The sequence below is a fragment of the Acinonyx jubatus genome, chromosome B1 (genome assembly GCF_027475565.1).
Source record: "Acinonyx jubatus isolate Ajub_Pintada_27869175 chromosome B1, VMU_Ajub_asm_v1.0, whole genome shotgun sequence".
In the NCBI taxonomy this organism is placed as follows: Eukaryota; Metazoa; Chordata; class Mammalia; order Carnivora; family Felidae; genus Acinonyx; species Acinonyx jubatus.
The window spans coordinates 6,295,711-6,322,659 of NC_069382.1; the positions used below are offsets into that span (position 1 = coordinate 6,295,711).

Here is a 26,949-nt window from a genome sequence, read left to right on the forward strand (position 1 = left end):
ATTCTTGAGTCAAGGACACGTTTGCCACTTCCGTAGGATCTTGCTGTACTGATCACACCGGTTTAATTCGATGGACTACTGCCCCCTTCCCTCCAAAAGCCCTGTAGTAGGAAAAGCCCCAGTGGAAGAACTTACCATCTTGAAGGGGAAGCATGGAGTTGGACCACCCAGTGAATCTACAAAGCAAGGAGACCTACAGTGATTACCTACTGTGATACTTATTTGCCAAACTAAAGCCACTGAAGCCACAAAGACCTCTTGGGTTCTTCCCTACGGCTCCACTGATTGTCATGAAATGCTTTGTTTCAGTGAAGATCATGCTTGTTTGTCCTAAGAGGCTCCCGGTCCTACCACAGCCGCTTCCATTCACTTGTTAGTGCGTGTCTGGTTTTCTCATCACAACTGCAAATTCTACACTCTAGGTGTCTCCCCGCTTCAGAGACTCAGCTGCGGTACCGGAGATCACAACCTCCTGTAAACCTCTTGAACTGTCTTCCCTCGAAGCTGATACAAGGGGGCAATTCTAAAGCCTGGGTTTTCATTCCTTCAGCTTCATTTTCCCCAAAACCTCACTGACAAAAGTCCCTTTTGTCTACTACAGCCTCTCCTTTTATTCACCTCCAGTTCCCAGATCCTCCTTTTTCTGGTTTTCCTGAAGAGGCAGTATGTTGCTATTTGTACACGTTGGAAGCAGGACTGTCCTCTACTAGAAGAGGAATATAAAATTGAAATCAGGTATAGAAATTAGTGTTGGGGGTAGAGAGTGTTTATGGTTGGGGAGAGATCATTCTGGTATTCCATACTTTCTTCATTTCATGTTTAGAAAAAAAATTTTTTTCCTTAATTCCCAGGTATTATTTGAGGGATATACATGTATCCTATATTTTGTACATTACAAAAAGAATCCAATGACTTAGAAGTTTGAAGGAGGGTACGTCTCCTGGGACAGCAGCAGTTTGAATAAGAGCCACAGTTAATGTGTCCTTCCTTGAAGCTTCGTGGGGGGGGGGGGGGTCGAACGGAAAAGTGGAAAACATCATGGAGAAAAGTTTTATTGTCCCTGGAGGCTAGCCTTCAGTCAGAAAATAGCAGTTCCCACCCCAAATGATAGCGATGGGATGACAGATGGTGAGTGGGCATGGGGTCGTGCAGAAATCTCTGAAACTGGAGGATTGTGTATTGCTAATGTGTAAATGCCCTACCCTGCATCTGACCCTTTTGTGTTAGACTGGAAACGGCAACCACAGATTCCTTCCATGTTCAGGTGCCCACCTTTCCGCCATATGACTTTGCTACTTTCTCCATGAAGAAGTGGGAGGTGCAGCATCCCCAGCACCAGCACATGGCACCGTACGAGGCACCAGAGTGGCAGTGTTGGCCGTGTGGGGCTCTTTATAGTTTCTGAGAGTCCCGAGCTCTCTCTCTTCTCCCAGTCCTTGGGGTGGGAGCTGCTGTGCCTTTTTGGCTTTTCCATTTCTCCCAGTTCATTTAGCCAGTTCCCCACATTAAATTCTCTTTGTTAAAGTACCCAGTGTGGATTCGATAGACACTGTGTTCAAACTCTAATGGCATTAAGACAGCTCCTAGGTTGGTTGCTGCCTTGAGCTAACTATGCATAAGAAACTAACCCCATCTGCCTTGCTCTTAAGGTATCTCTTCCTAGGATCCACAGATGGGACAGTCTGGATTGCAGATTTGTAGAAAATCTGATTATATGGTCACAGCAGGAGAGGACATGAAACACCTCAAACCCAGTGGGAGAGAGTAAATGCTGAGAAATGTGCATGGTTTCCACCTTTCTCCACATCACAGAGTTGTGCTTACACACGGTCTCCCTGTAAGTGGAGGAACCCACAGCTCCACTTGGTAAGTGTGTGACACTTAGAACAGAGCATGAGCATGGAGAAAAGCCACCTGTGTCCTAAATGAAGGACCGAGGGGGCGGGGGTGTGCTTTCTCTTCTTTGATCCTGTCTTCTCGAATTTTAGGTCACAAATTGCCACTATGAGCAGAGAAAGGTGTGAGAGGTCACAGAGGCTGGGCCCAAGCTCACGGGTGTGCTTTGCTGTGGGTGAATTTGGAAACACCCCCTCTGGGATCTGCAGGTCTGCAGGGCATGGCGTGTGTTGGGAGCAATGGCCGTGCCCCTCTGTTCCCACACACCAGGCCGTGTCCCCCAGGGGAAGCAGGTGCAGTCTCTTATACCGTGCAGTGAGGTTCATGGGACCTTGGGAAAGTGAGGGAAAAGTGCATGGCTTGGCCACTGCCCTCTAGGAACCCATAAATGGGCGATTCCATCACTGGTGTCTGTTTCTGGGGTCTAAACAAATTGCCGTGGTCTACTATTTTGTAAGAGCTAGCAAACAAGGTGGTGGAATTCGTAGGTGCAGTTTCCACTGGACGTGTTAATAACAAACTAACATTAACTAACATCCGGGAGGAAAAAAAAGCCAGGGTTTCGCTTGGCTTCTCCGGGTGTCGTGTTGGCCATGGATCCGTTTTTGAGGCACGTGCCTCACCCTGAATCATTGAGGGGAGTTTAATGCTGTCTGTACTCCCAGACATGGGCCTAAGGACAGCCTGATTCAACAGATGCTCTGGTAGATGAGGTTGTTCCTTGCCTCAAAATACAGTGAATTGATAGAAAATTTGAGATGCAATGAGGCCAACAGATCAGGAGACTGTTGCCATTGAAAAGATAGTTTGTTGTTCACCGATCCCATGAGGAAGGGTATACCACTTGGGAACATTTGGGGTGGGGAGCAGGGCCAGAGAGCGGGCAGAAGGCACAGGGGACTGTGGGCATGGCTCTTTATTGGGGTTTCCATGGGAAGGAGCAGATGAGGCAAGGGATGCAGGTTTAGGACTGGGGAGTCTGAACAACCGGCGGCCTCCCGGGCTTGGGGCCGCCCCTCCTTGTCTGGCCCCTGTCCTGGGGTTGTAGGGCAGGTGGAGAGTGGCCTGGGGTGTGAGAGCCTGATGGAGGAGGTGGTTGGGGTGTGGGATCTGGACTGGGTGGTTTGCACTAGAAAAGTCCACGGGCAATTGTTTGCCATCCCTAGGAAATGGCCAGCTCTGGGAGGGGGGTCCCTACAGGGTGATCAAGGCCCCAGCATCAAAGTATCTGGGTAGAGAAGATGAAAATCATGGCTAATACATGCTCTAACATGCCTTCTCTTAGCCATGCTCTGCAATGCCTCTCAATCGATGCAGTTTACAATCCCGTCTGCTGACTCAGGGCCTGACCGGATGCCAACGGGGACGAAGTGACTGAGTCATGTCTCAGCTCAGCCCCTCGGCACTCAGCTTCCATGAGGAGAGCGTGCCAGCGGCGGCCACCGGCCGGGACCCGTGCGTCTCGGATGAGAGATGCGTGGAACCAGCCTGCCTCCCGGGGAAGAGGCCGCATAGCCAGGTGCACACAGACCTCTGGCTCCGCTAAGACACTGAGATGTGCAGACGTTTGCTGTTGCAGCCCACGGTGATCAGTACAGTCACCTGGGATTTTTGATGCACAGGGATCTCCAGGAGCTGGTTGGGTCCCCATTCCTCAAGAGGTGTTTAGATCTGTATGGAAGACATCGTGCCTGAATTCACCTGTCACCTTGAAGGCTCTTATTCCCAGTCGTTCAGTCTCACCTGTGAAACTTTTAGGTGTACCATGTGTCTTCACCGTAGTAGTTTTGTTGCTATAGTTTTCCCCCAGTCTCTGCTTCATGGTTCATTCAGACACTCACGTGTCTGTTTCCTAGGTCAGTTTGTGATCCTCTCCTTAATGAAGTTCCGGACTCCAGTGCTGTGTGTCTCGTCTGCCTCTGCTCTGCATGTGCTCCCGCTTCTGTTCTTGTGTTCCTGCTAGTGTCTAATCTACCATCCTGTGTCCCCAGTCCTGATCCCTGACCTGTCACCCTACCCCCATCCTAGTCCCTGACCTGTCATCCCACCCCCATCCTAGTCCTTGACCCCTTAGTCCCACTCTTTTTTTTTAATTTATTTTTTATTTTTTAAAATTTACATCCAAATTAGTCAGCATATAGTGTAACAAAGATTTCAGGAGCAGATTCCTTAGTGCCCCTTACCCATTTAGCCCATCCCCCCTCCCACAACCCCTCCCATTAACCGTCAGTTTGTTCTCCATATTTCTAAGTCTCTTCTGTTTTGTCTCCCTCCCTGTGTTTATATTATTTTTATTTCCCTTCCCTTATGTTCATCTGTTTTGTCTCTTAAAGTCCTCATATGAGTGAAGTCATATGATTTTTGTCTTTCTCTGACTGCCCTTAGTCCCACTCTTATCCTCCTTTGCCTTGTGGCGAAAGGACTCTGATGAATTGTTCGAGACAATTTAAACTTATGCCAAAACGTGTAATTAGGGGAAATCGTATTCAGCGGATTGGTTTTGGAAATTAGATCATGGAGAGTCGGTTATTCAGAACTTTGGCTTTGAGGCATTGAGAAAATCCCAGCGCCGGACGATGCTGTTGGAGGGGTAGCCCCCGTTACACTGAGTGCCGCTAGATGACGCCCAAGAGGGCAAAGTCCTCATCCGGGCCCCTGGGTCCCTTGCAGAAGGAGGTCCTGCAGGTTTCCGCTTCCTCTGGTGAGATGCAGGTCCGCACTCAGAATTGCACGGTGAGTTCATGGGCAGAGCTAGAGACCTACAGCTTCCTGCCTTAAAAATGTGGTGGAAGAGAGAATTGCGAATGAGGCGGTTTCCTCTGGGTGGTCACGCGGGAGGGTTCCGATGGGGCTTTCGGGAAGCCGCTAAAGAGCAGCCGCTGGAGGCGGTCCCGGAGGCGCGGGGATGTCCAGCCTCGCTGAGAGTTTGGCTTCTGCTTCTTTCTTGGCCGGGTGGCGGCAGGGCTGTTCACTGGCGAGCGGAGAGGAAAGGGAAGGTGAGTCCCAACTGCGTCTTACGCAATCACTCTTGCCCTCGGTTTCTCCTTTCCCTGCATCGCCACCGGCCACCGTGTTTTAAGGAAATGCTTAAAACGTTTCTTGCTCGCTTTGGGACGTCCCCGGGATGAGCCTTTGCGGAGCTGCGCTGTCTTACCCTCCCCCATCCCCGGGGTGGGGGGAAGGGGGCGCAGACCTCCACCGTGTGCTGCTCCCTTTCGGCAGGTGAGGCAGCGGCGTCCGCAGGTGCAGCGTCCGCAGCTGCGGCGTCACGGAGTTATGCCTGAAGAGGGTGCCCCTGCCAGGGGGGCGTGGAGAGGACACGGGGGACAGACGAGGGAGGGAGCGCGTGGTGCTGTGCTGGCGGGGCGCTCCTCATACCTGCCGTTTACATTCAAGGATCCGGGCGTTTCTGGCAGGGACACTGGAAATGGCTGGACTTAGGTCACCCGGTTGCCTTTCTCTAGCAGGCCACTTACTGGGTGACACGATAGCAAAGATGGGGGCTGGTGGGAAGAGTTGGAGCCTGAGCCCCATGCCGGGGGGGGGGGGGGGGGGTGGGGTGGAGGGGCGGGAGGGGGCAGGGTAGGGGAAGCTCCTTGGGGTCCGCTGGAGAACCAGCAAGTGCAGCCCAGCAGAAGGGGGAAGCCAGACAGCTGTAGCACAGGTGAGCAGCCGGTGTCGGAAGTGGACCAGAAACCCGGCTGATAATCAAGTGTGTTCTTCTGGAAGAGCAAACGTAATGCACCCCACCCCCATCCAGGGGACCAAGTATGAGGAAGAAAGGGGCCCAGGAACGTCCAACAGGATGTGAGACTGAAGTTTGAAAATAGATGAGCCTACGCCTTAATAACCAGAGGACATTCTTTAATAACTGGAAGTTTCCCAAACGTGATGGAATGGGACTGAGACACCATTAGCGGCTTTTGGTTTGTGACCTGATACGTTGAGATGTTTCAGTCAAACCAGTGATAGTTTGCTGGGTGAATTTTCATAAGCATTTCATGCTTTAATTAGCATGTTGGGCATGATCTTAAAGGAAGAAGAATAAGGGCCCGGGAGGGGGTGGAGAGGGGCCCAGACCATTGTCTCCTTCCCATTCCCCACCACGAATGGCTTGCGAGGTCTTTTTCACTTTCGACTCCGATGGCTCTAGCTGTGATCTTCTGAGTCTCCCCCTGCGGGAACCTTCTCTCTTCCTGCTCAGATATTCTGATTCAGCCCTGAGTCAGACTCCTTGTCACGGATGGAGGCGCTTGAACCCACACAAGCAGAAAAACCAGCTCGATAGTGACCCAGATGGATGAGGTGACGGAGGGCCACGTGCAGATGGCCAGCCAGGCTCCTCACCACTGACCCCTGGACAAGATGACGTGTCTCCCTCCTCGAAGCTGCACCTCCAAGAGCAAGACAAGAGGAAATGAGATTTCTGTCGCGCTGAGTCGGCGTTATGCACAGCTTTCTCATTGAGTCCTTGTATCTACCCTGGGGGCAAATTTCCTCAGCCAGCAAGACTCTGCAGGTATTCTAGGGGGCGTGGAACGAAATATTCTTTCTCCTTTCCCTTTTTTGTTGAATGCCGAGCCACAGCCCCAAGGGACCCGTGACGGCCCGTGGGATCGGGATACAAAGTGCAGCAGCGACAGGACATGCAGAGGAGAAGGGGCTGCAGCAGCGTCGACCCTCCTGGGGCCCTGCGGGTGGCGGGGCTTCCCTTGAAGGAACACCCCTCACTGGCTAGGAAGAACACGAGGAGGATGAACGTGAACGCCGTGCTCATCCACTTGAGCAATGTCACGGGCACCCGGCCCTCATCCGCCTACAGATCAGCTCACAGCACCTGACCCCCAGGGAGCCGGCAGGGGAGCCCCTCCCTCCGGGGGAGCCTCTGTGATAGTGGTAGCCTGTGGTGTGAGCCTCATGGGGGAGGGCAGGCGGACCTCTCCCCTCCCGCTGAGCCAGGACTGGCTGGAAGCGGGGCCGAATTCCAGGAGGAGATCCCCGATTTCAGGCCAGAAGCCTTGTCAGTGCCCCAAAGAGGCAGCGCAGAGCAGAGCAGCTCATGGAACACCAGCAGCCACTGAGCCTTCGCAGAGGGCAGAGCCCATTGGGGGTGGCCAGTCAGCCAGCCAGGCCATCGTGGGGCACCTCCTGAGTCCCCTCCGGGCTGTGACTGGATGTGCCGTTCTTGACCCTGAGTGTTTGGTCGTCTTCCCCGAGATGATCAGTCAAGTGCAGTCACAGGGAGACTGAGAAGAGGCTCCAGGACACAAGGTTTATGACACTCGCGGGTCCTAGAGATGGAGGCACAGCGCACTGTGAGGCGGCCCGTGGAGACGCCTGCATGGCCAGGAGGCAGAATACAGAAGGGCAGGAGGGGTTAGGCCCCTGCTTTCACTGGAGTTTCAGAGGGTAAGGCAAAGCAGGGCAGGATTCACCGTTTGAAACTGGCTTGTTTGAATGATTTCGGAAGGCTTCAGGCTGGAGGGGTAGACTCCGGTAGCCTGGGACCTTGCCCTGGGACGACAGAGGTGGAAGAATGTTGCCTCCTTGGGTGCATGGGCCGGACAGAGGAGTGTGGCTCTGGATGGGTTATTTTACACATGGCAGGATGCTCCTGGCTGGGGCTTTGCTCTCTCTAAGAGTCAGCTAGCCCTGGGAGGGGCAGTCTTCCCCACCAAGAAGGTTTTTCTGTTTGTTGTTTTTCATTTTTTATAGATATCAAAACATAATAGGCAGAAAATAACGTATATGTAACACATTTAAATCAGTGGACTTTGAGTATAGCAGATTGCCTTCCTTAATGTGGGTGGGCCTCATCCAATCAGGTGAAGGCCTTCCTAAACCAGACTGACCTACCCCAAGAAAGAAGGACCTCTGCCAGCAGACAGCCTTTGGACTTGAACTGAAACTCTTTTCTACATCTCCAGCCTGTTGGCTGGCCCCATTAGATTTGGGGCTTACAAAGTGTCCACAATTGTGCGAGCCAATTCCTTGAAGTAAATCTCACTCCATATTTATACACACATCCTGTTGGTTCTGTTTCTCTGAAGAACCCTGATTGATACAGACACCTTTACTCTGAAGACCCCCATGTGCATGAAGAGTTCCTGTTGTTTCCTGTTCGTTCATTTTTATCAGAGAAAAGCTTGGAGTACTGGACTATTGCAGGAGACCCCTTTCGGGGAAACCTATGACGAAATCATGAATGGCTAACATGTATTAGTGCCCGTTGAAGCGAGAATGCTTCTTTGGTTCATTCTAATTCCATGACACATCTCTCTGCTGCATTTGGTGACATGCCTTATGGGCCCATGAGCCACAGAAATCACGATGCCACATTGCTTTCTGTATGAGACCGTATGATTTTACTATCAAACGCCGAAGCAGGGGCGCCTGGGTGGCTCAGTCGGTGAAGCATCCGACTCTTGATTTCGTCTCAGGTCATGATCTCACGGTTCATGGGATCGAGCCCCGTGTGGGCTCTGCCCTGACAGGGCAGAACCTGCTTGCGATTCTCTGTCTCCCTCTCTCTCGGTGTCTCGAAAATAAGCAAATAAACATTTTTTTCAAAAAGCTGAAGCAAAGCTAGGGTGTGTTTTAGATGGTAGGTGACATCCCCCCTTTCTCTGAAATACCTCTGTGACCAAGGTAGATGCTGACAGCTCCCGTGTGTGTCCGGGCTGGTTGACAAGATGCCCTAGTGATACGTTGCACCCTTTTCCCAGGATATGGGTTGCGGTGTCCAGCTTTGCCCAAACACTGCAGAGATGATAAAGGCCCTCCCCAACTATTTCACGTTGACATGCCAGTCACAGTGCCCTCTGCGTTGTCACCATGGTCTCGTGAGCAGACGCACTGAGCGTAAGCTAGGTTTCTATCTACCACGGCACCCTGAAGGGCAAAAGTAATTAGGAGGTGGGAGAGATTCCTTAGAAGGGTAACTGTGCAAAACCAGTCTAGTTCAGTGGACATGCCCCACTTGGAGTCAGCATGTTGACCGGCTATCGAGGACCATGACTCAGTAATCCCTTAAGGACAGCCACGGTAATAAAGCTGGGCCTGGGACTGTTGTTGAGCTCATTCACATCAATGCTTCCTTTTCATCGACGCAAATGCCATCCTAGGGGCCAGAAATTGGTCCTTGCAACTGTTCAGAAGTAAAATGGATTGTAGACAACCGTACACAGCCCCTTAACTCTAGAACCATCTTTCTTCAAGGATGGCTCAGCCGATATTGTTTGCATTTGAGTCTTATCAGAGGGGGGTGCTGCACCGGTGGGTGTAGTGGTGAGAAGGGCGAGGAGTGTGCATCATTCGTGGGGGGAGACGGAGGGAGAGGCGGGAAGCTTCTGTGGTCCTGCTAAGGTGGGGGAGCTAGAAGCAGCAAGGGCCTCATCGCAGGAGCGCCGGGTCTGGAGGGTTCTGGCCACTCTGTAAGCTCCAAGCCTGCAAATGTCCTGGGCACACGGGGGCAGGTGAGTGCATGTGCTCAGAGGACCTTTGGATGGAGGGGGGAAACGCGGAGTGGAGGGGTGCAGAGAGCAGATGAGAATGTCGTCAGCGTCAGTCTCTTAAAATGTGCAGTCATGGGGCGCCCGGGTGGCTCAGTGGGTTAGGCATCTGACTCCTGCTTTCGGCTCAGGTCATAATCTCATGGTTCGTGAGTTTGAGCCCCGCAGTAGGCTCTGTGCGGACTGAATGGAGCCTGCTTGGGATTGTCTCTCTCTTCCTCTGTCTCTGCCCTCCCCTACTCATGCTCTCAAAATAAATAAATGAATATATTTTTTAAATGTGCAGTCAGGACTGCTACCCACATAGTTATGGAAGCCCTGGGACCACATGTCTTAGGGGTGAATGGGCTGCAGGAATCCTGTTAGTTTTTCTGGTTTCTGGGGACGGTGGCATCCTCTTGCCCAAGACGGTCCCCTCCCTCTCTGTGGCTGGGGATCCCCAAGCATGTGCTTTTGGTCACTTGAGCTCCTGGCAGGGCAGGCAAAATTACCACAACCTTGTAAACCAAAGAATGTAAGGTAAACCCAGCATGTGGGCTTTTTTTTCCGCCTGAGGACCTGGGTCTTGGGAAACCCAAACATCGGCCGCCCTAAGTGGGAAGGCTCCTCCGGGAATCGTCTTTGATTTAACACCCAGAGAAATGCTGCTGGGGGGCGGGGGGCTTCCGTATCTGGAAGAGGGAAGCTGACGGCAGGCCTGAGGTTTCTTTTCAAAATGGAATGCCTCTGGATTATTAGCTTTTCATGAAAGGGAGAGGCCCAGATGTCCTGGGGTCCTTGACCATGTATTGCTTGTGTGTCACAGAGAAGGCCCAGAGGAGGCTAATGTCCACAACACCGGTGAGCCTCCCCTCCTCCTTTCCCTCACAAACAAGGGCTGTTCTGCCGAAACCTGCCTCTGGTTTCATAATGTTTTTACAATGTTTGATTTTCATTTGTGCTTATAACGTATTGACGTGGAGAATGAGATTGTTGTCAGATAAGGAGACCACAGTGCGTTGTCAAGAGTGGTAAAAAATTTATTGGAAAAAAGGGAGAGCGACCCATCTCCCTCACCAACAGGTGTCTACAGGCCAAGGGAGTGAGATGAGACGTTGTGGCCATAAGATGCTCTTGGTGGCAGTGTGCGGCCAGGTGGTGTGGTTGTGGAGCGGGAGTCTGGGCACGAGAGTGGAAGTTACGGGAGGAGCTTTGTCCTCATGACACAGGGTCTCCAGTGCTAAGGTGAACCAACCCGCTGCCCCAGGCCCAGGGAGGAGAGAAGGCAGCCATCCGGGCTCTGCACAGGGGCCGTTTCCCTGGCCAGGCTGCTAAGACGTTGACTTTGGGATGACGTTGAGTTGCTTCTAGGATCAGGGAAGCTTTCCTCTGCAGCATTTCCTCCTCACGTGTCCTGGGTCTCATTGCCCGCCTGTTGGTTTGGTGATAAAATGCTGTGGTCAGCATCTCCCATTCTTGTACTGGGCAGGCTCCGTGGCCTGGCCCAGCTCCGCTCTCCTAACCCCCTTACTTTCTCAACGTCTTCCAGAAGGAGACACAAGATTCATTTTGGTCTGAAGGAGGGATGCTTTAAAAAAAAAAAAAAAGTCTTCTTTTATTAAAATAGCGGTTACAAAGACTTCACTTGACTTCCGCATGCTTTGTCCATCGCTCCCAGGCCAGAGTCAGCGCATGCAGCACTTGGCCTTTCCACCATAGCAGGTGCCATCGATCCTGGTAAAAAGTGGGCATGGAGAAAAGTTACAGGTTCCTCCTTTCCTGGCACATATGTAGTGGTCAGACCGCTGGCCGAGACCCGTGAGAAAGGCAGCACCTGTAAGAAGGGAGAGAAAACACTTGAGACTCATGGCTTGTGGCCACAGTGACTTCAGAACATTAGGTAAAGCAACTCTTTGCAAAGCAGTTCCACGGGTTCTCTCTTCCAAGAACTTTGCACTCCGTGTGTCTCCGGGGCTGCCCAGGAAATAAGACACCTGCAGAGCGTCGTCCGTCTGAGGTCTGTGCCAGCCGGTGATGAGCAGTAGGGTTCTGAGTAGGGTTTCCTTGAGAGCTTTGAGGTGTGCAAGGGATTCAAGTTAGTCCCCACATAAAGTATTCTACCATGTCATACTGTTGCCCAAATACACGCCTCATGTTTCAGGAACGCTGAAACTCACTTCTAACCCCATGAGCATTCCTGTCTGTGCCCCCATTCCCATGCTGCCTAGTTATACCATCCTCTCCGAACCGATTCCCTGCTCCACCGTCTTTCCTGTCACCATCTCTGCTGAAGTCTGTGGTCCTTCCATGGCAGGTGCCCATGTGCAGAGCCTGGATGGCTGCCCTCTCTCCTCCCTGGGCCTGGGGCAGCAGGTTGGCTCACCTTAGCATCGGAAGTACAGCTGTGCTATAATGCTTTCCCTGTTTTGCCCAGTTGGAATCTATTCTGCCTTCTTCCCAGTATCCCAGAATCTCGTAATCACAAGGTCTCTAGACTAGTCTCATATTCTATCTAACAGAGAACAAAGCCGCCCTACGATATCCTGGATAAGTGACTATCAGGCCATTGTTTTGCATGCCTTCGTTGATAGGTGTTGTGAATTGAATTGTGTCCCCGCCACCAGAATGAGTATGTTGATGTCCTAACTACCCAGTGCCTCAGAATGTGACTGTATTTGGAGGTAGGGCCTTTTGACAGGTTATTAATGTTAGATGAGGTCATAAAAGTAGTTCTAATCCAATATGGCAGGTGTCCTTGTAGGAAGAGGACGTTTGGATATATAAAGGGATATATACTCAAAGAGAAAAGGCCTTGTGAGGACACAAGAGTAGGCGGCCATCTGTGAGCCAAGGAGAGAGGTTTCACCAAACCTGCTGACACCTTGAACTTGAACTTCTAGCCTCCAGAGCTGTGAGGGAATTCATTACCTCTCTTAAAGGAGCCCACACTGTGCTATTTTATTATGGCCACCACTCGAGCTAACACAACAGGCCATCATGACTCTGGGGAACAGTCCATTCTGATGTCATGTGTCTCTGCTTATTGGAAAGATAGTTTTCATACCGGTTGAAATTGTCCTCTTATTTAATCCATATCCCTGTTACAGCTACCTCATCTGGTCTGGAATCATGGTTGTCTGGTGACTGGATATTTGGCAATGTTTGGGGACATTGCTGGTTGTCACATCTGTGGGGGATGCAGGGCGGATGTTTAGGTATCTAGTGGGTGGAGGCCAGAAGTGCTGCCAGATACGTGCGATGCACAGAGCAGCCGTCATAACAGAGAATTCTCAGGCCCAAAACGTCAATAGCACTACGGCTGAGAAATTGTAGCATAAACCAGTGGTTCTCCATGCTGCATACCCATGAAATCAGCCGAGATCTACTTAAAACTATTGACTTAATTGTCCCGGGATGGAGTTTATGTACTGGCATTAAAAGAAGAAATAATTCCTTAGGTGAATTTAATGTTCAGTAAAGAATGAGCATTACTGGACCATTGGTTTTCAAATTTTAGAGCTAACAGGAAAGAATTACCTTGTCAAGATTGGGAGCAGACAGGAAGGAAAGCCAGGGGAACATATTCTATTAACATAAAAAATTAAAAGTAGTATGAGCTTTACAACTTGAATATTTAGTTGAAATAGAAAAATTAGAAATATTTTTCTGTTCATATAGAAAAATGGAATACTAGTTTGAACAAGCTTGAAAATTGAGTTGAAATAGAAAAGTCTTTTTTTCTTGAGATAGAAAGGTTCTTAGAAAAATATAACTTACTGAAATAAATGGGAATTAGAAAATATGAATAGTTTCATAGCTATCAAAGCTGTTGGGTCCATGAATGAGACTCTAGGCCAAAATGGCTTCATTAGCAAATTCTACCAAACAATAAGAATAACATCTACACGACGCACTGTTTTTCAGAATCACAAAAGAGAACATTTGCCATTCCTGATGTGAGGTCAACGTGATCTTAATGCCACTGTCTATAAAGGTCAAGAATTCAGGGAAAGGAAAGCAAAACTATGGTTCAATCTCCCTGATCAGTAGAGAGGCACAGATCCTCTATAGAGTAGCAGCAAACAGGATAAAACCAGGCTCAGTTAATTTCACAAATTCAAGCTTTCATTTAACATTTGAAGATCAGTCAATGCCTATTAACAATTAAAGGAGAAAATCATATAATCACCCCAACAGATGCAGAAAGCGTTGGAAAAATTCAACATTGATTTGTGATAAAAATTTTTAACAGATAACCCTGGAGGGAACTTCCCGAATCTCATTAAGAGTATCTGGAGAAGTCTACAACAAGCAGTACTCTTAACGGTCAAACATTGAAAACTTTTCATGTGAGATGGCCAACAAGGCCAGCATAGTCACTGTCGTCAGTTGCATTGAATGTTGTTGTACTTGAGGTACTCGCCAGGGGACTAACAGAAGAGAAAACAAAAACAAATGGTATAAAGGTTGGGAAAAAAATAAAATTGTCACCATTTGCAGGCATTCTGATTATAGGTAGATAGTCCAAAAGGAATTAACAAGTGTAACTAGTTTGCTTTATATGATATCAATACATACAAAAAAAACCCAACTTTACTTCTTTGTATTAGCAACCAACAAATTAAATGAAATTAAAATAAATCACTATATTGAAATATCAGGTGTGTAGTTGTAAATCTAAGAAAATGCAGTACTTCTGTATATAAAAAATATAATATTAAAAAAAAGAATGCGATATTTTTTTGATAAGTTAAAGAAGAACAGAAGAAGTGGAAATTCTATGTTTAAGCACTGGAAGATTAATTATTTTTCACAGGTTAATTCCCCCAAATTAATCTGCAGATTTTTTTAAATGTTTATTTACTACTTTGAGAGACAGAGACAGAGCGCTAGCAGGGGAGGGGCAGAGAGAGAGGGAGACACAGAATCTGAAGCAGGCTTGAGGCTCTGAGCTGTCAGCACAGAGCCGGACACGGGGCTGAAACTCGCAAGCTGTGAGATCATGACTGAGCCGAAGTCAGATGATTAACCGACTGAACCACTCAAGTGCTCCTAATCAGCAGATTTAACTCAATATCATGAAAATCCCAAGAGATTCTTTCAATGAAACTTGACAAACTTACTGAAATTCATGTGGAAATTCAGAGGGACCAAGAATAGCCAAATCACTCTTGGAGAAGGTAGGAGGACTTGCTTTACTGGATTTCAAGACTAATTATAGACCCACTGTAATTAGACTGTGTGGTGGTAACACAAGGACAAACACAAATGGAACAGAATGCAGAGCATAGAGAGGGACCCATGCATATACAGAGGATTGACGTAGACCAACAGTGGCTCAGGAGAACAGTGCGGGGGACATGGTCTCCTTAGAGGTGGTTCCAGGACAATTGGATATTCATACTGAAAAAAAAAACAACAACAAAACACACAACTTTGCCGTTAACTCACACATTAAAATAATGGCCAGATGGGAGCACCTGGGTGGCTCACTTGGTTAAGTATCCGACTCTTGATTTCAGCTCAGGTCCTGATCTCACGGTAGTGAGACAGGGAGCCCCGTGGGCTCTGAGCCGGGTGTGGAGCCTGCTTGGGATTCTCTCTCCCTCCTTCTGCCCCCTCCCCAATTTGTGCATGCATGCACATGCATGCTTTCTCTCTCTCTCTCTCTAAAAAAATCAGAATATTAAAAAGATAAAAACCACTGACAGATGGATTAGAAGTCTAAATGAAAAAGGAAACATAATGAGCCTTCAGAAAACAATGTTGTAGACTTTCTTCATGTTTTGGGGGTAAAGAAAGACTTATTTTTTTCCTTTTTAAATTTTTTATTTTGAGAGAGAGTGAGCATGAGCAGGGGAGGGGCAGAGAGAAAGGGAGAGAGAGAGAATCACAAGGAGGCTCCACACTCAGCACTGAGCCAACGCAGGGCTCAATGCCACGACCCTGGGTTCGTGACCTGAGCCGAAATCAAGAGTCAGGTGCTGAACTGACTGAGCCACCCAGGAGCCCCAAGAAAGATTTCTTAAGATTCGAAAAGCATTGGGGCGTCTGGGTGGCTCAGTCGGTTGAGCGTCCGACTTCAGCTCAGGTCATGATCTCGCAGTCTGTGGTTTGAGCCCTGCGTCGGGCTCTGTGCTGACAGCTCAGAGCCTGCAGCCTGCTTTAGATTCTGTCTCCCTCTCTCTCTGCCCCTCCCCCTGCTCATGCTGTGTGTCTTTCTCTCTGTCAAAAATAAGTAAAAATTAAAAAAAAAAAGATACAAAAAGCATTAACCATAAAGGACAAGATATGACACATTTAGCCACATTGTGATAATGATATAAACGTCTATGTAAGGAAAGTTTCCATTAGGAGACAAATCAAAGCACAAGAGAGCAGTAGAGATTTGTAATGCTTACAGCTGACAAAGGGCTCCCATGCAGAATGTACAAAGAACTGCTACAAATCACTAAGAAAGGACAGGTAATCTATAGGAAACATAGACACGTAGTTTCACATATCACAAAAGATATCCACATGGCTATAACTGTATACAAAAGTGCTCAACTTGTTATTTATTGGGAAAATGCAAATTAAAACTCCGAGCTACCACTACAGTCAGCAGACTGTTATAATTTAAAAATGATTGTTGGCGTGGATACGGAGCAGTGGGAACTGTCATTCCCCGGAGAGCAGTGCGGCATCCATCGCATCGAATATGTGCATATCCTGTTTTTTTTGGAAGATGCTTTTTCTTTTTTAATTTATTTTGAGAGAGAGAGAGAGAGAGCGAGCATGGGTGCAAGCAGGGGAGAGGCAAAGAGAGAGGGAGAGGGAGAATTCCAAGCAGGCTCCTTGCTCTCAGCACAGAGCCCAACGTGGGGTTCGATCCCACGGACCATGAGATTATAACCTGAGCCGAAATCAAGAGGCAGATGCTTAACCAACTGAGCCCCCCCGGGCGCCCCTGTGCATATCCTATGACACACAATGTCCCCTATCTCTTGGCATCTCCAATTGAAAGGCAGGCACCACCCAAGCTGTATTATTCAGCACGGAGTGTTGACAAGGTAAAAGTGTAAGAAATAAAGGAAGTCATTGCCATAAAAGTCAAGCAATGATTACCGCTGGGGGAAGGCGCAAAGGGTGGGTGACCCGGAAGGCTGGAGGGGTATTTCTTGGGCGCCGGCCAAGCCCCACTTCTTGACTAAAACCCTGGTTACAGGCTGCTTGTGTATAATAGTTCATTAGGTTGTACTTCATGCTTTTGCACTTTTCTGGATGCATGTCCTATTTTGCAGGGAAAAAAGGAACAGCTGCTTCTGAAGAGGTCTCTGCATACTCCCAGAGCTGCTCACGTCCTGCTCCACATGCAGCCGCCAGTGCCCTCTCCTGTCCCTGCGCTGGTCCCCTTCCCTGCCCGTGAGCTCCGCAGATAACTCAGCCTGCTCTTCTCCCCTTCCCCAAGGGCACCAACTCTTCCCTGAACTTGGTGCTCATTCCCACCTGGGTCCTCACGGAGCAGCCTGAGGAATGCAACCCAGCACACCCCGTGGCAGCCCGCTGGAGCGCCCGGAACCAGAGGAATGTGGAAGAGGGACAGCCCCCTTCCAGGTAAGAATGAGGGGTGAGAAGGAGAGAAAGCGGGTTTGGGCCGGCTTCTGTGCTTGAGGCAGAAATGGGGACTCGTTCAGATGTGCACACGTTTAAGCCAGTTACAGCTGGATCGTCCCTAATCCCACCTAAACGCAACGGCAGCTAGTCAGGGGGTAATAAAGGCAGGAGACTAACTGGGAAATATGTGGCCACGCATGGGTCAGGCACGGAAGAAAACAAGAGGGAGGAAGGAACGGTCGGGGCAGCGAGCACCGGAGAGGCTGAAGTTTGAGAGTCATCAGAAAATAAATCTGCCTCAAACAGGAACCCCAACTTTCCACGCTGCCAACAGGCAATATAACCTGCGCAGGTGACAGGCTGATGGTTCAAGGGAGAGTAGGCGGGACGGATCATAAAGGAGATAAACGCAGAAGGGGATCTTTAGACCTTGCATAGAAGAGCCATGAAAATAACATTTCCTGAAGAGCCTTTCAGGGAATGCGAGACAGAGAGGGGAGAGAATCCGAGCATGGGAGTGCGGCTGTCAGGCTGCTGAGAACGGAGCTCGCTCTGTGCCCTTCTGCTCTGAAGCAAGGGCACGAAGGTTTCCTTTGTGTTAATTAGAGCCCCAGGTGAGGCTTTGGAACACCGTTGGAAGGCAAAACTGTTGAATAAATAACTATACAATTCTTGGGCTAAAGAACCACCAGGCGGAGGCGAGAGCAAATCGCCAACGTGATAAGCGTTTCAGAAAAGACAAGGCCCACGTTTGCCGTGTGCCAGGATCCGCGCCCCCGTCTCGGGCTGGCACCACACTGTGGAATGTGCAGGAAAAGGCCAGGCTTGAAGAAAGTCAGGAGCCAGAACACCACCTACGTGACCAATCAGCCTGAGCTGCTTGAGGAGCAAACATACGTACAGATACACGGAGCTAAAGAATGCAGTCTGGATTTTCGCAACACCCGACGGCAGAGCCCCATGCCTACGGGGAGGCGTACAGGGACACGGTGGTGGGGAGTGAGCGAGACTGGGAGATCGGCTGATGGGAGCCCTCTGGGCCTCAGCAAGTCAGCTTTGGGCCTTCCCCGGTCAGGACAAGGTGGTCGGGTGGGGGTCGTGTCAGGGGGAGGCCTGCCCACGAGCAGGTGGGGCACTGAAAGAGAGGCTGCTTGTCAGCGTAGGAGTCTGGTGCTGTTCAGGGGCTAGAAAGGGTCAGACTTCACTTGCAAGGTATCTGGGGACAAAATGAAATACACAAGCCACTCCTGCAAAACAAATAACAAAACTCCAGAGTGAACTGGAGCATACATAACTGCAGACCAGAGACTGTCGTCTTCAGACAAGTAGCTCATGACCTCCCTGCTCGCCAACTCACACTTTGGAAATCAGCAAAGCCTCTTATAAGTGCGTGAGAAGTTTTAACTCAATTCCTGTCTAAATTATTCTTTTTTTAAATTTTTTACTTTTTTCATTTTAGACAGAGAGGATGTGAGCAGGGGAGAGAGGCAGAGGGAGAGAGGGAGGGGGGAGAGGCGGGGTGGGGGGGGGGAGAGAGAGAGAGACAGAATCTTACACAAGTTCCATGTTCAGCACAGAACCCAGCATGGGGCTCGATCTCAAGACTCTGGGATCATGACCTGAGCTGAAGTCAAGCGTTGGATGCTCAACCACCTGAGCCACCCACGAGCCCTCTGTCTAGATTATTCTTAAGATCGATCCTTGTGGGGCGCGTGGGTGGCTCAGTCACTTGAGCGCCGACTTCGGCTCAGGTCGTGATCTCGCGGCTCATGAGTTCGAGCCCCGCGTCGGGCTCTGTGCCGGCAGCTCGGAGCCTGGAGCCTGTTTCCGATTCTGTGTCTCCCTCTCTCTCTGCCCCTCCCCTGCTCATGCTCTGTCTCTCTGTGTCTCAAAAATAAATAAAACGTTAAAATTAAAAAAAAACTTTGAAAAGATCGATCCTTGTGCCTGGTGATGCATCCAGAGGTCTTTGGGAAGCCTGTGGAAAGACTATGGGGTTTGGAGCCTCAACTGAAGTCAAATACTTGCTATTTTCTGCTGGGACATGTAGTGAGATGATATTCGTAGAACTGCATGTTCCAGCTGTGAAGAGCCACGTGTGACATTCTGTGAGGACAGCTAAGTTTCCCGCGAGGCACTGACCAGGTGGCTTCTGCAAAGCCTGGTTTGGAGGCCACAGGGCCCTTCTGTCTGAGGCACTGGGGAGCGTGTTTTTCTGGATAGGACCCAGAGGCCATAGCACGCACATTCCTGGTGGCTGTCGCCAGAGGTCAGACAGGTGGAAGGAATTCGGGCAAGCAGGTTGGGGTGGGGATCGCAGAGTGCGATGCTCAGGTGTGGGCAAGGCAGGGCAGAGACCGAGGGTCACGGAATGAGGGAGCTGGGAGTCATTTTGCCTAAACCATCATTTCAAAGATGGTGAAAACCGAGGCCCAGACCTCCGGGAGTGCCAGCCGTGTCTCAGAGGGACAGGAAGGAGGGGTATCGAGGAGTGGCCCGTGCCTCTGTCAGGGGGCTTGGTTAGTGTTGCTATAGTAATGGGCTGACCACCTGGGACAAAGGCGCAGCTACGAGAGAAGGTCCTGTCTGCATCTCTGTGTCTGTGCGGCTGTCCCCTGACCAGCGTCCACGCTGTGAACACAGCCTCTGAAGACGCCATTTCTGATTCCTTCACTGTCTCGGCTGAAAAGTCCCTGGGGCTCGTCCACACCCAGGTGGTTTCCTGCCATTGAAGGCCTCACTCAATGAGGCCCCAGAGCCTCTTGTCCCTGTGACTCCTCTCTGTGCTGACACCCTGGGCCCCGAGGGCGGGCAGTGCCGATGGCCTGGGTTGTAGTCCTCCCTCGGCCTGTCACCAGCCCTGTGTGAGTCTGGCCAAGCCATGTATCCACAAAACAAGGATAATGATTCTTCCTTCCCCACAGGGGCCTGGGCGAAGCACTAAGTTAAAAGACAGCTTTGGGGTTTCTGTTTCTCTTCCTCTGTGGGCCTTCCCACCTGATTTCCTTTCTGTCCAGCTTGTCCTTAGTCCCACCTGCCCTTTCACCTTTTACCAGTGTATTTCCCTCAGGACTGTGGACCCGGACATGCACGGCAGCCAGGCGAGGTGCTAGATGTCGGTGCAGTGATCTGAGGGGAGGCGATAGGGAGTAGTAGGGTCTGTGGTGATGTGGACACAAGTGTCCATCTGGGACAGCAGCCACCATGGCTGCAGCTCCCTGGTGCTATGTGGGAATGTGGCCTCATTCTGTGTGTGTGTTTTTAAAGTTTATTTATATACATATTTATATATATAAAGAGAGAGCAAGCATGAGTGGGGAAGGGCAGAGAGAGAGAGAATCCCAAGCAGGCTCTGCACTGTCAGCTCAGTACCCCACTCGGGGCTGAACTCACGAACCGTGAGATCATGACCTGAGTCAAAGTCGGATGGTTAACTGACTGAGCCACTCAGGCGCCCCTCATTTTTTGTGTGTTTTTAAGAGAAGATAAAAGTCTGAATTTTATGCAACACATCCTGCGTTTTTAATGTCTAGAAGGAAGTTATATATATATAGTTATATATATATATGTATTTTTTTTTTTTTTTTTAAATACCGTGAACACCAAAGTGACCTCCATCTTTCCTTCCCATCTCTGCTTGCTCAAGAAACCCTGCCTGGCCCCTCAAGACCAGGTCAGCTCCCACTGTGACGTGTTCTGTTACCACCCTGTACTTAATGGCATTTCACAACACAATGGTAATCAGACAATTAATTATAAAATTGGGTTTCTTGTCATGCTCTGCTTCTACAATGTAAGGCCATGACATCGAGGGCTGTGTTTTCCGGGACAATGCTGGCACACAGTAGCTGTTAACTAAATAGTCACTGAATTGGTGAGCAGACAGCCTCAGACTCCCCTGATTTCTGTACCCCTTGGCTGGGTTCTCGTCCAGCTGATCAGGGACCCGGGTTGCCTTGACATTTTGACATCATTCTGTGCTCCCAGGAATAAGACGTAAGATTTGTAGAAGATAAGAGGAAGAAATGATTTTTTTTTTTCTGATAGAGATTAAAAACTGCTAAAAGAGGGGCGCCTGGGTGGCTCAGTCGGTTAGGCGTCCGACTTCGGCTCAGGTCACGATCTCGCGGTCCGTGAGTTCGAGCCCCGCGTCGGGCTCTGTGCTGATGGCTCAGAGCCTGGAGCCTGTTTCAGATCCTGTGTCTCCCTCTCTCTCTGCCCCTCCCCCATTCATGCTCTGTCTCTGTCTCAAAAATAAATAAACGTTAAAAAAAAAAAAAGAAAAAAAAAACTAAAAGAGACTGTCAAGTCATGGTTTCCTGCAGTGACTCCACAACTGTCATTCGCCTCGGGGCACGTGGGCCTCGGTTTCCCCCTGTGTGACTAGATGAACCTACTGGCTTTCCCAGAAAAGGGAGTGAACCGATCCCACGTGAGGGCTCAGGGTGAGTCACTGTGTGAGGCTGGGACCCGAGCAGCACGTTCCAGGAGCTCCACTGAGCAACCTTCAGACCGTAAACTTAGTCCCGTCCCCATACTGAGAATCCATTTCCTGGCAGGGCTGTGCAGACGGGCTTTACGTGCTGTCGGGAGGGCAGCGCGGGGTAGATCCCCCGGGGAGTCTGAGTGAATCCTGCATACGCTAAGTGTTCAGTCCTGTTCGCCACCATTTGTCTAACTGCTAGGTCCGGTTGTTCCTGCACAGCCTTGGAAACACTTTTATATTCTGTGTTTTGAATGACATGCTTAAATCATATTTAGAGGTGACAGAGTGATTGATAACTCTTCGGGTTAACCTAGTGGCTTTCCAACTTTTCTGAGTTGGCACTGAACCACAGTAAGCGATTTTGCACGGCCACCGAGAACAAACACACACATTCACACACCCGCGGGAGTAAGAGGACGGCGAAACGGCACGGATGCGCGCTGTGTGGCGTGCACTAGTATTTTCTGTTCTTTTGAAAAAATGTGGTGGCAACTCATTAGGTTGATTTCCCCACCCCTCCGATAGATCCCGGCTGGAAACACTCAAAGTCTGCCTTAGAATATTTTGGACCCAGTTTTCAGATGGGGGACTGAGTCACGTTTGGAGAAGCCACGTCTATGTAATGCCCTGCAGAGAAGCACAATCTGATCTTTGAGAGAATTCCGGAGCTTTGGTGCTCTAAGGGCTACCTGCAGTGGCCCACTCGTTTTGCAGATGGGGAAACTGAGGCCCAGCATGCATGGGTTGCTCAAGGCCACTCAGTGAGGGAGTGGCGGGGCCAGGATAAGACATGTCCCCCAGTTGGCTGCACTGCCTCCTCTTACAGCAGGTGCACTGCTGTTTTGACCCGGAGGAACTGGCATCTTCTGGCCGTGGCATCTGGGAGGCCCTACCCAGTGACCGGGGTGAGCCGGGGTGGCAGCCTGCCCCACCCTCAGCTGGATAGGGAGCTGGCCCCTCAGTGCGGGGAGCCACGTTGCTGGTGGAGTGGGTGGTCCCCTTCCACACGGCAGACTTCCTAGATGTCCAAGGCAAACACGGGGCTGGGAGATGCTGCAGCTCCCCGAGACCAGCCCCACATCCCTGCCAAGCACCGACAGCAAAGAGCCCCCCACCCCCAAGCCACAGTCACTGGGGGAGACCTGAGTCTGTCACTCCCGGGGGTGGCCCCCAGCCCCAGGCTCAGCAGGCCTGCCCGTTGCCACCTGCCCAAGCTGGCCGCTCAACCTTGGGGATGCTTTTCCGTCCCTCCATCCCCTGGGACACAAGGACAGCTGTCCTCCGAACTCAGCCCCTGCTTCCTGGCCCAGGGCGAGGGTGTCCCAAAGCTCACCTGGGGCCAGGCGGGAGAGGAGGCACAACGCCAGCAGCAGGAAGCAGAGAGCCTTCATGGCGGCCGGCAGGTTGGGCCCGGATGCCTGGCCAAGGAGGCTCCTCGGAGGCCGAGCTGACAGAGGCTTCCAGAGGCGGGAGTGTCTGTATTTATAGGGCAGAGGGTTGCACAATCACATGGGCGATCTGAAGGGTGGTGTCGCAACCCACAGAGTGAAATTCTAATAAATAACCCCTGGTGCCATTTGCCCCAAGTAGGCTGCGAGTCACGTGGACCCACTTTTCTCCATCTAGCTGCGACCGGATTCAGCCTTCAGCCTGGAAACCTGGGGTTGGCTCCTCTGGCCAGTTCTGTTTGGTTTTGAGGCTGGACAATGCTGATGGGGTTCCCGGAGAAGGCAGCTCAGGCTAGCGGCCCCGCTGGAGCGGCTCCCAGGGCCCGAACAAGCGGCCTCAGGGGACACTAAGCCACCAGCCGGGGCGAGTGTATGTAGCTGAGCTGTGTTCCCTGTCAGATGGCCCCAGACATCACCCTCTTTTCTGATCAAAGCTGAGCTGGTTGCTTTTCATTTAGCCTACAGGGGTGGACTTTCCAACAGGCCAAGGCTGCTTTCTCAATTCTCTGCTTCTGCTGTGAGCGTTCTCCTTAAGTAACCAATGTCTGTCTCCCTTCCTTCTCCCTTCCCTCCCCTCCCCTCCCCTCCCCTCCCCTCCCCTCCCCTCCCCTCCCCTCCCCTCCCCTTGTGTCTCTCAAATCTTTTGTAATCTATGGGCCTCTTCTATCACTGAAACAGTATATTTTTATTAAGACTTTATTTTTTTTTAGAGCAGATGTAGGTATACAGCCAAATTTAGGAGAAGGAACAGAGATTTCCCGTATACTCTCTGACCGCTCCCCACAACCTCCCCCCATCAGCATCCTCCACCAGAGGGAACATATGTTACAATTGATGAGCTTAAATCTACATATCATTATCGCCCCAGGTCCGTAGCATTAACGTTCACTGTGGGTGTCATACATTCTGTGGGCTTGGACACATGTATTCACCACTACAGTGTCATGCAGAGCAGTCTCTCTGCCCTAAATGTCCTCCGTGCCCCATCTATTCATCCCTCCCTCCCCCCTCTCCCCTCTGGCAACCACTGATCTCTTTCCTGTCTCCATAGTTTTGCCTTTTCCAGAATGTCACAGAGGTGGAAACAGACTGTAGTCTTTTCCGATTGGCCTCTTTCACTTGTGATAGGCATTTAAGGTTCCTCCGTGTCTTCTCATGGCTTCCTAGAGCATGTCTTTTCAGCGCTGAATAATATCCCATTGTCTGGATGAACCACGGTTTCCTTATCCGTTCACTTACTGGAGGACACCTTGATGGCTTCCAAGCTTTGGCAGTTAGGCACAAAACTGCTGTAAACATCTGGGTCAGGTTTTCGTGTGGGGATAAGTCCTCAAATCCTTTGTGCGCATATCAAGGAGTGCAGTTGCCGGGTCACATGGTAAGAGCATGTTTAATGTGTGAGAAATTGCCAAACTGTCTTCCAAAGGGGCTGCACAGTTTGCATCCCCACCGGCAGTGAGCGAGAGTTCGTGTTTCTCCACGTCGTCCCCAGCATTTGGTGTTCTCAGTGCTTCCAGATTCTGGCCATTCTCACAGGTGTGCAGTGGGGTGTCCTTGTTTTGATTGGCATTTCCCTGATGACAGACGATGTGGAGCGTCTTATCAAGTCCAGCCTTTCCTTTTTCCAACTGGACATATGTTGCCCGGAAGTGCTTGACCACGGCTTCCGAGGAAGTGGTATGGCAGCTTGGGGTCAGAAGGCCTGGTTTCCAGACTGGGCCGAGTCTTCCTGAGCTGCAAGGATTGGAAACCCAGTCTTTCAGCTGTCACACTGGGGGTGTTGTGTCAGCAAATATCGAAGGCTCTCTCGAGTTCTCATCAATTGTAAAGATTTTTTACATGTTTTATTTATTAGGACTTTTCATAATTCTGTAAGCAGCTTTCCTAATGGTCAAAGCTTTTCCTCTTGGTCAATGTTCTTATCTGGGCAACACAATCAGCTTTGGCTGTTTAAGCAAGAGACGAGTTTCTTCTTCTTTTTTTAATGTTTGTTTATTTTTGAGGGAGAGGGGAAGGGCAGAGAGAGAGAGAGGGAGACAGAATCCCGAGCAGGCTCCAGGCTCTGAGCTGTCAGCACAGAACCCAGAGCGGGGCTCGAAGTCACAAACTGTGAGATCATGACCTAAGCCAAAGTCGGATGCTCAACCAACTGAGCCACCCAGGCACCCCTAAATAAGAGAGGAGTTTCTTAAGAGGATATTGGGTAGGTCACAGGATCGTCGATGGGGGGTCCTGGAGAACCAGCCTACAGCTCAGCTTCCAGAACACTGTCCAGACTGTGCTGCACAACCGGTCAATGAGGGCCCTGTGCTGTGGCCGCTGTGCATGAGACACCAGGAACTGGCCTTCACTGTGGCCGCCACCGCAGAGCACAGTCTGTACCTAAGCACGACCTTCCAGATACTTCCACGGTAGCCCTGCCAGAGAGAAGGACAGAGAGATACATGCATGCACCGACTGTCAGAGACAGAGACTGAGAGAGACAGAGAAATTAAGAGAGAGAAAAGGAGGGGAGAAACCATGACAGAGAGTTAACATAAAGAGGTAAATAAAAAGGTCAGAAAGAGACAGAGACAAAAAAAGAAGAGAGAAACAGAGGCACACAGAAACGGAAGGATGGGCAGATGAGGGTTTGGCAGCAGGAGCCCCCTTCCCTGCCCTTCTCATCCTGAGCCCCACCCTTGGTCCCAGTGTCCCAGCTGCCCCGGGTCCGGGTGGGAGAGCCTTGCTCACAGGGCCAGCTGCAAGGGAGTCTGGGAAAGCAAGATCGTCACACACTCAGCACCTGCCGAGGGGCGTTTTTGCCTCCTATTAAGCTCTGAAGTTACAGCTCCCTAAACACTCAGATGGGCCAAGGTGTTGGGTGAATAAAAACATACGCAAGTGTTCGTTACACTCAAGTTTATTGATTCTTTCATTGGCTGAGTCAGGTGCATGAACCCAGTTCCCGTGATGCACCAGGCGATGTTCAGGGGGTTGGGGCACAGGGAGGAACAGGTTTTATGGAGGCTTGCTGCATAAGCCCAGCTGGGAAGACAGGGGAGCAGACAGATGGTGTGACAACCCCGGAGAGGTACTCCGCTGGGGATGCGTTGGCAGGCGTGGGATGGGCCAGGACAGCGCTCGAGGTGTGCGGACGCGCATTTCGGTTTTTAAATGTAACACTGAACAGTTTGGGGTTTCTCCTTAGCGAGAGGGAGGCTTTGGAAGATTTGAATCTCTGGAAATGAGTGGAGGAGCTGGCATTCTAGAAATAGCCCGAGGGAAGTGTGGGAGATGGGTGGAGGAGGGCAGGACTGGACTTGGGAAGACGAGAGGCTGGTGGCGGAATTGAGGTCTTTGCTGAGGTCGTGAAGAGGAACGGACAGAAACTTAGATAACAGGTGACGTCATATCCCGAGATGGAGTAAGCAGGAGGTGCAGGAGGTGCAGTTGCTTCGGGGAAAGGGTGGTTGAATAAATGTTGGAGTGTGAGGTTTTCTAGGAGGCATGAGCAAACGTAGTGACTGGGAAATGTCAAGAATATTAGTAAGGTGGGGGAGAAATGATGTGGAGGAGGCAGGACAGCCTCTCAAATGTGTGATATTGAGGCCACAGGGGATGCTCGGAGCTGGATTGTGTAGGCGGTCTTGGGAGGACAAGGCCCAGGGTTCCCAGGCTAGGGGATGTGAGAGCCGGGGTGTTCATACCCCGGCTCCCTCACCCAGGGGTTCAAGGGAGCAATTTCCCAGGCATTCACGGAGGTGAGTAGGCTGTGGTGCCTTGTGGCAAAGAGGCGGGCATGGGGTTTTGGAAGGCGGGTGATTTGCATGGAAATGGTAAAGGTGGCCATGGTAGTGAATGAAACCTGTAGGGAAAGAAGGCTTTTAACAAATCCCGGAGAAGACTGACATTTAAGGGAGTATGAAAGAAAACCATGAGAGAGGGGGTGGAGGTCAGGGGAGGGATCCTTTCAGAGGAGGGAGGGGGCTGCCTAATGCAGCAAACTTCGTAGGAGAAGCAAGCATCACAGGGCGTCCACTGGGTTTGCCAT

At 50.5% G+C, this 26,949-nt stretch overlaps 2 protein-coding genes across 16 annotated transcripts in view; one reads left to right on the plus strand and one right to left on the minus strand.

The window, feature by feature from the left end:
- The first annotated feature begins 3,932 nt into the window (after window positions 1–3,932).
- LOC113596536 (uncharacterized) overlaps window positions 3,933–26,949 on the plus strand; it is an 87,443-nt gene continuing 64,426 nt past the window's right edge. For 6 of the 15 annotated variants that reach the window (XR_008295787.1, XR_008295790.1, XR_008295785.1 and 3 more), the window contains exons 1-2: window positions 3,933–4,892; window positions 16,670–16,982. Coding sequence is in view for 7 of the 15 variants with exons in the window: in XM_053216235.1 (XP_053072210.1) it covers window positions 16,902–16,982 (81 nt within the window). In the remaining 8 variants the exon portion in view is untranslated. Of the gene's footprint in view, window positions 4,893–6,100; window positions 8,481–16,669; window positions 16,983–17,665; window positions 18,487–26,949 lie in introns of those variants that run through there. The other 9 variants (XR_008295792.1, XM_053216232.1, XM_053216233.1 and 6 more) reach the window with 7 other exon arrangements.
- On the minus strand, window positions 10,406–22,974 carry DEFB1 (defensin beta 1). Its single transcript, XM_015080156.3, has 2 exons — window positions 22,802–22,974; window positions 10,406–11,220 (listed from the first exon to the last, which is right to left on the minus strand). Exons 1-2 carry the CDS (start codon window positions 22,857–22,859, stop codon window positions 11,072–11,074), a joined length of 207 nt encoding a protein of 68 aa, XP_014935642.1. The 5' UTR covers window positions 22,860–22,974; the 3' UTR covers window positions 10,406–11,071.

What these genes read in the sequence shown, in the direction of transcription:
- DEFB1 (XM_015080156.3), bottom strand. Translation starts at nt 22,859, where the DNA reads ATGAAGGCTCTCTGCTTCCTGCTGCTGGCGTTGTGCCTCCTCTCCCGC. An exon ending in CCTCTCCCGCCTGGCCCCAG is followed by an intron (nt 11,221 to 22,801) that starts GTGAGCTTTGGG and finishes CCCTTCTTACAG; the next exon opens with GTGCTGCCTTTCTCACGGGT.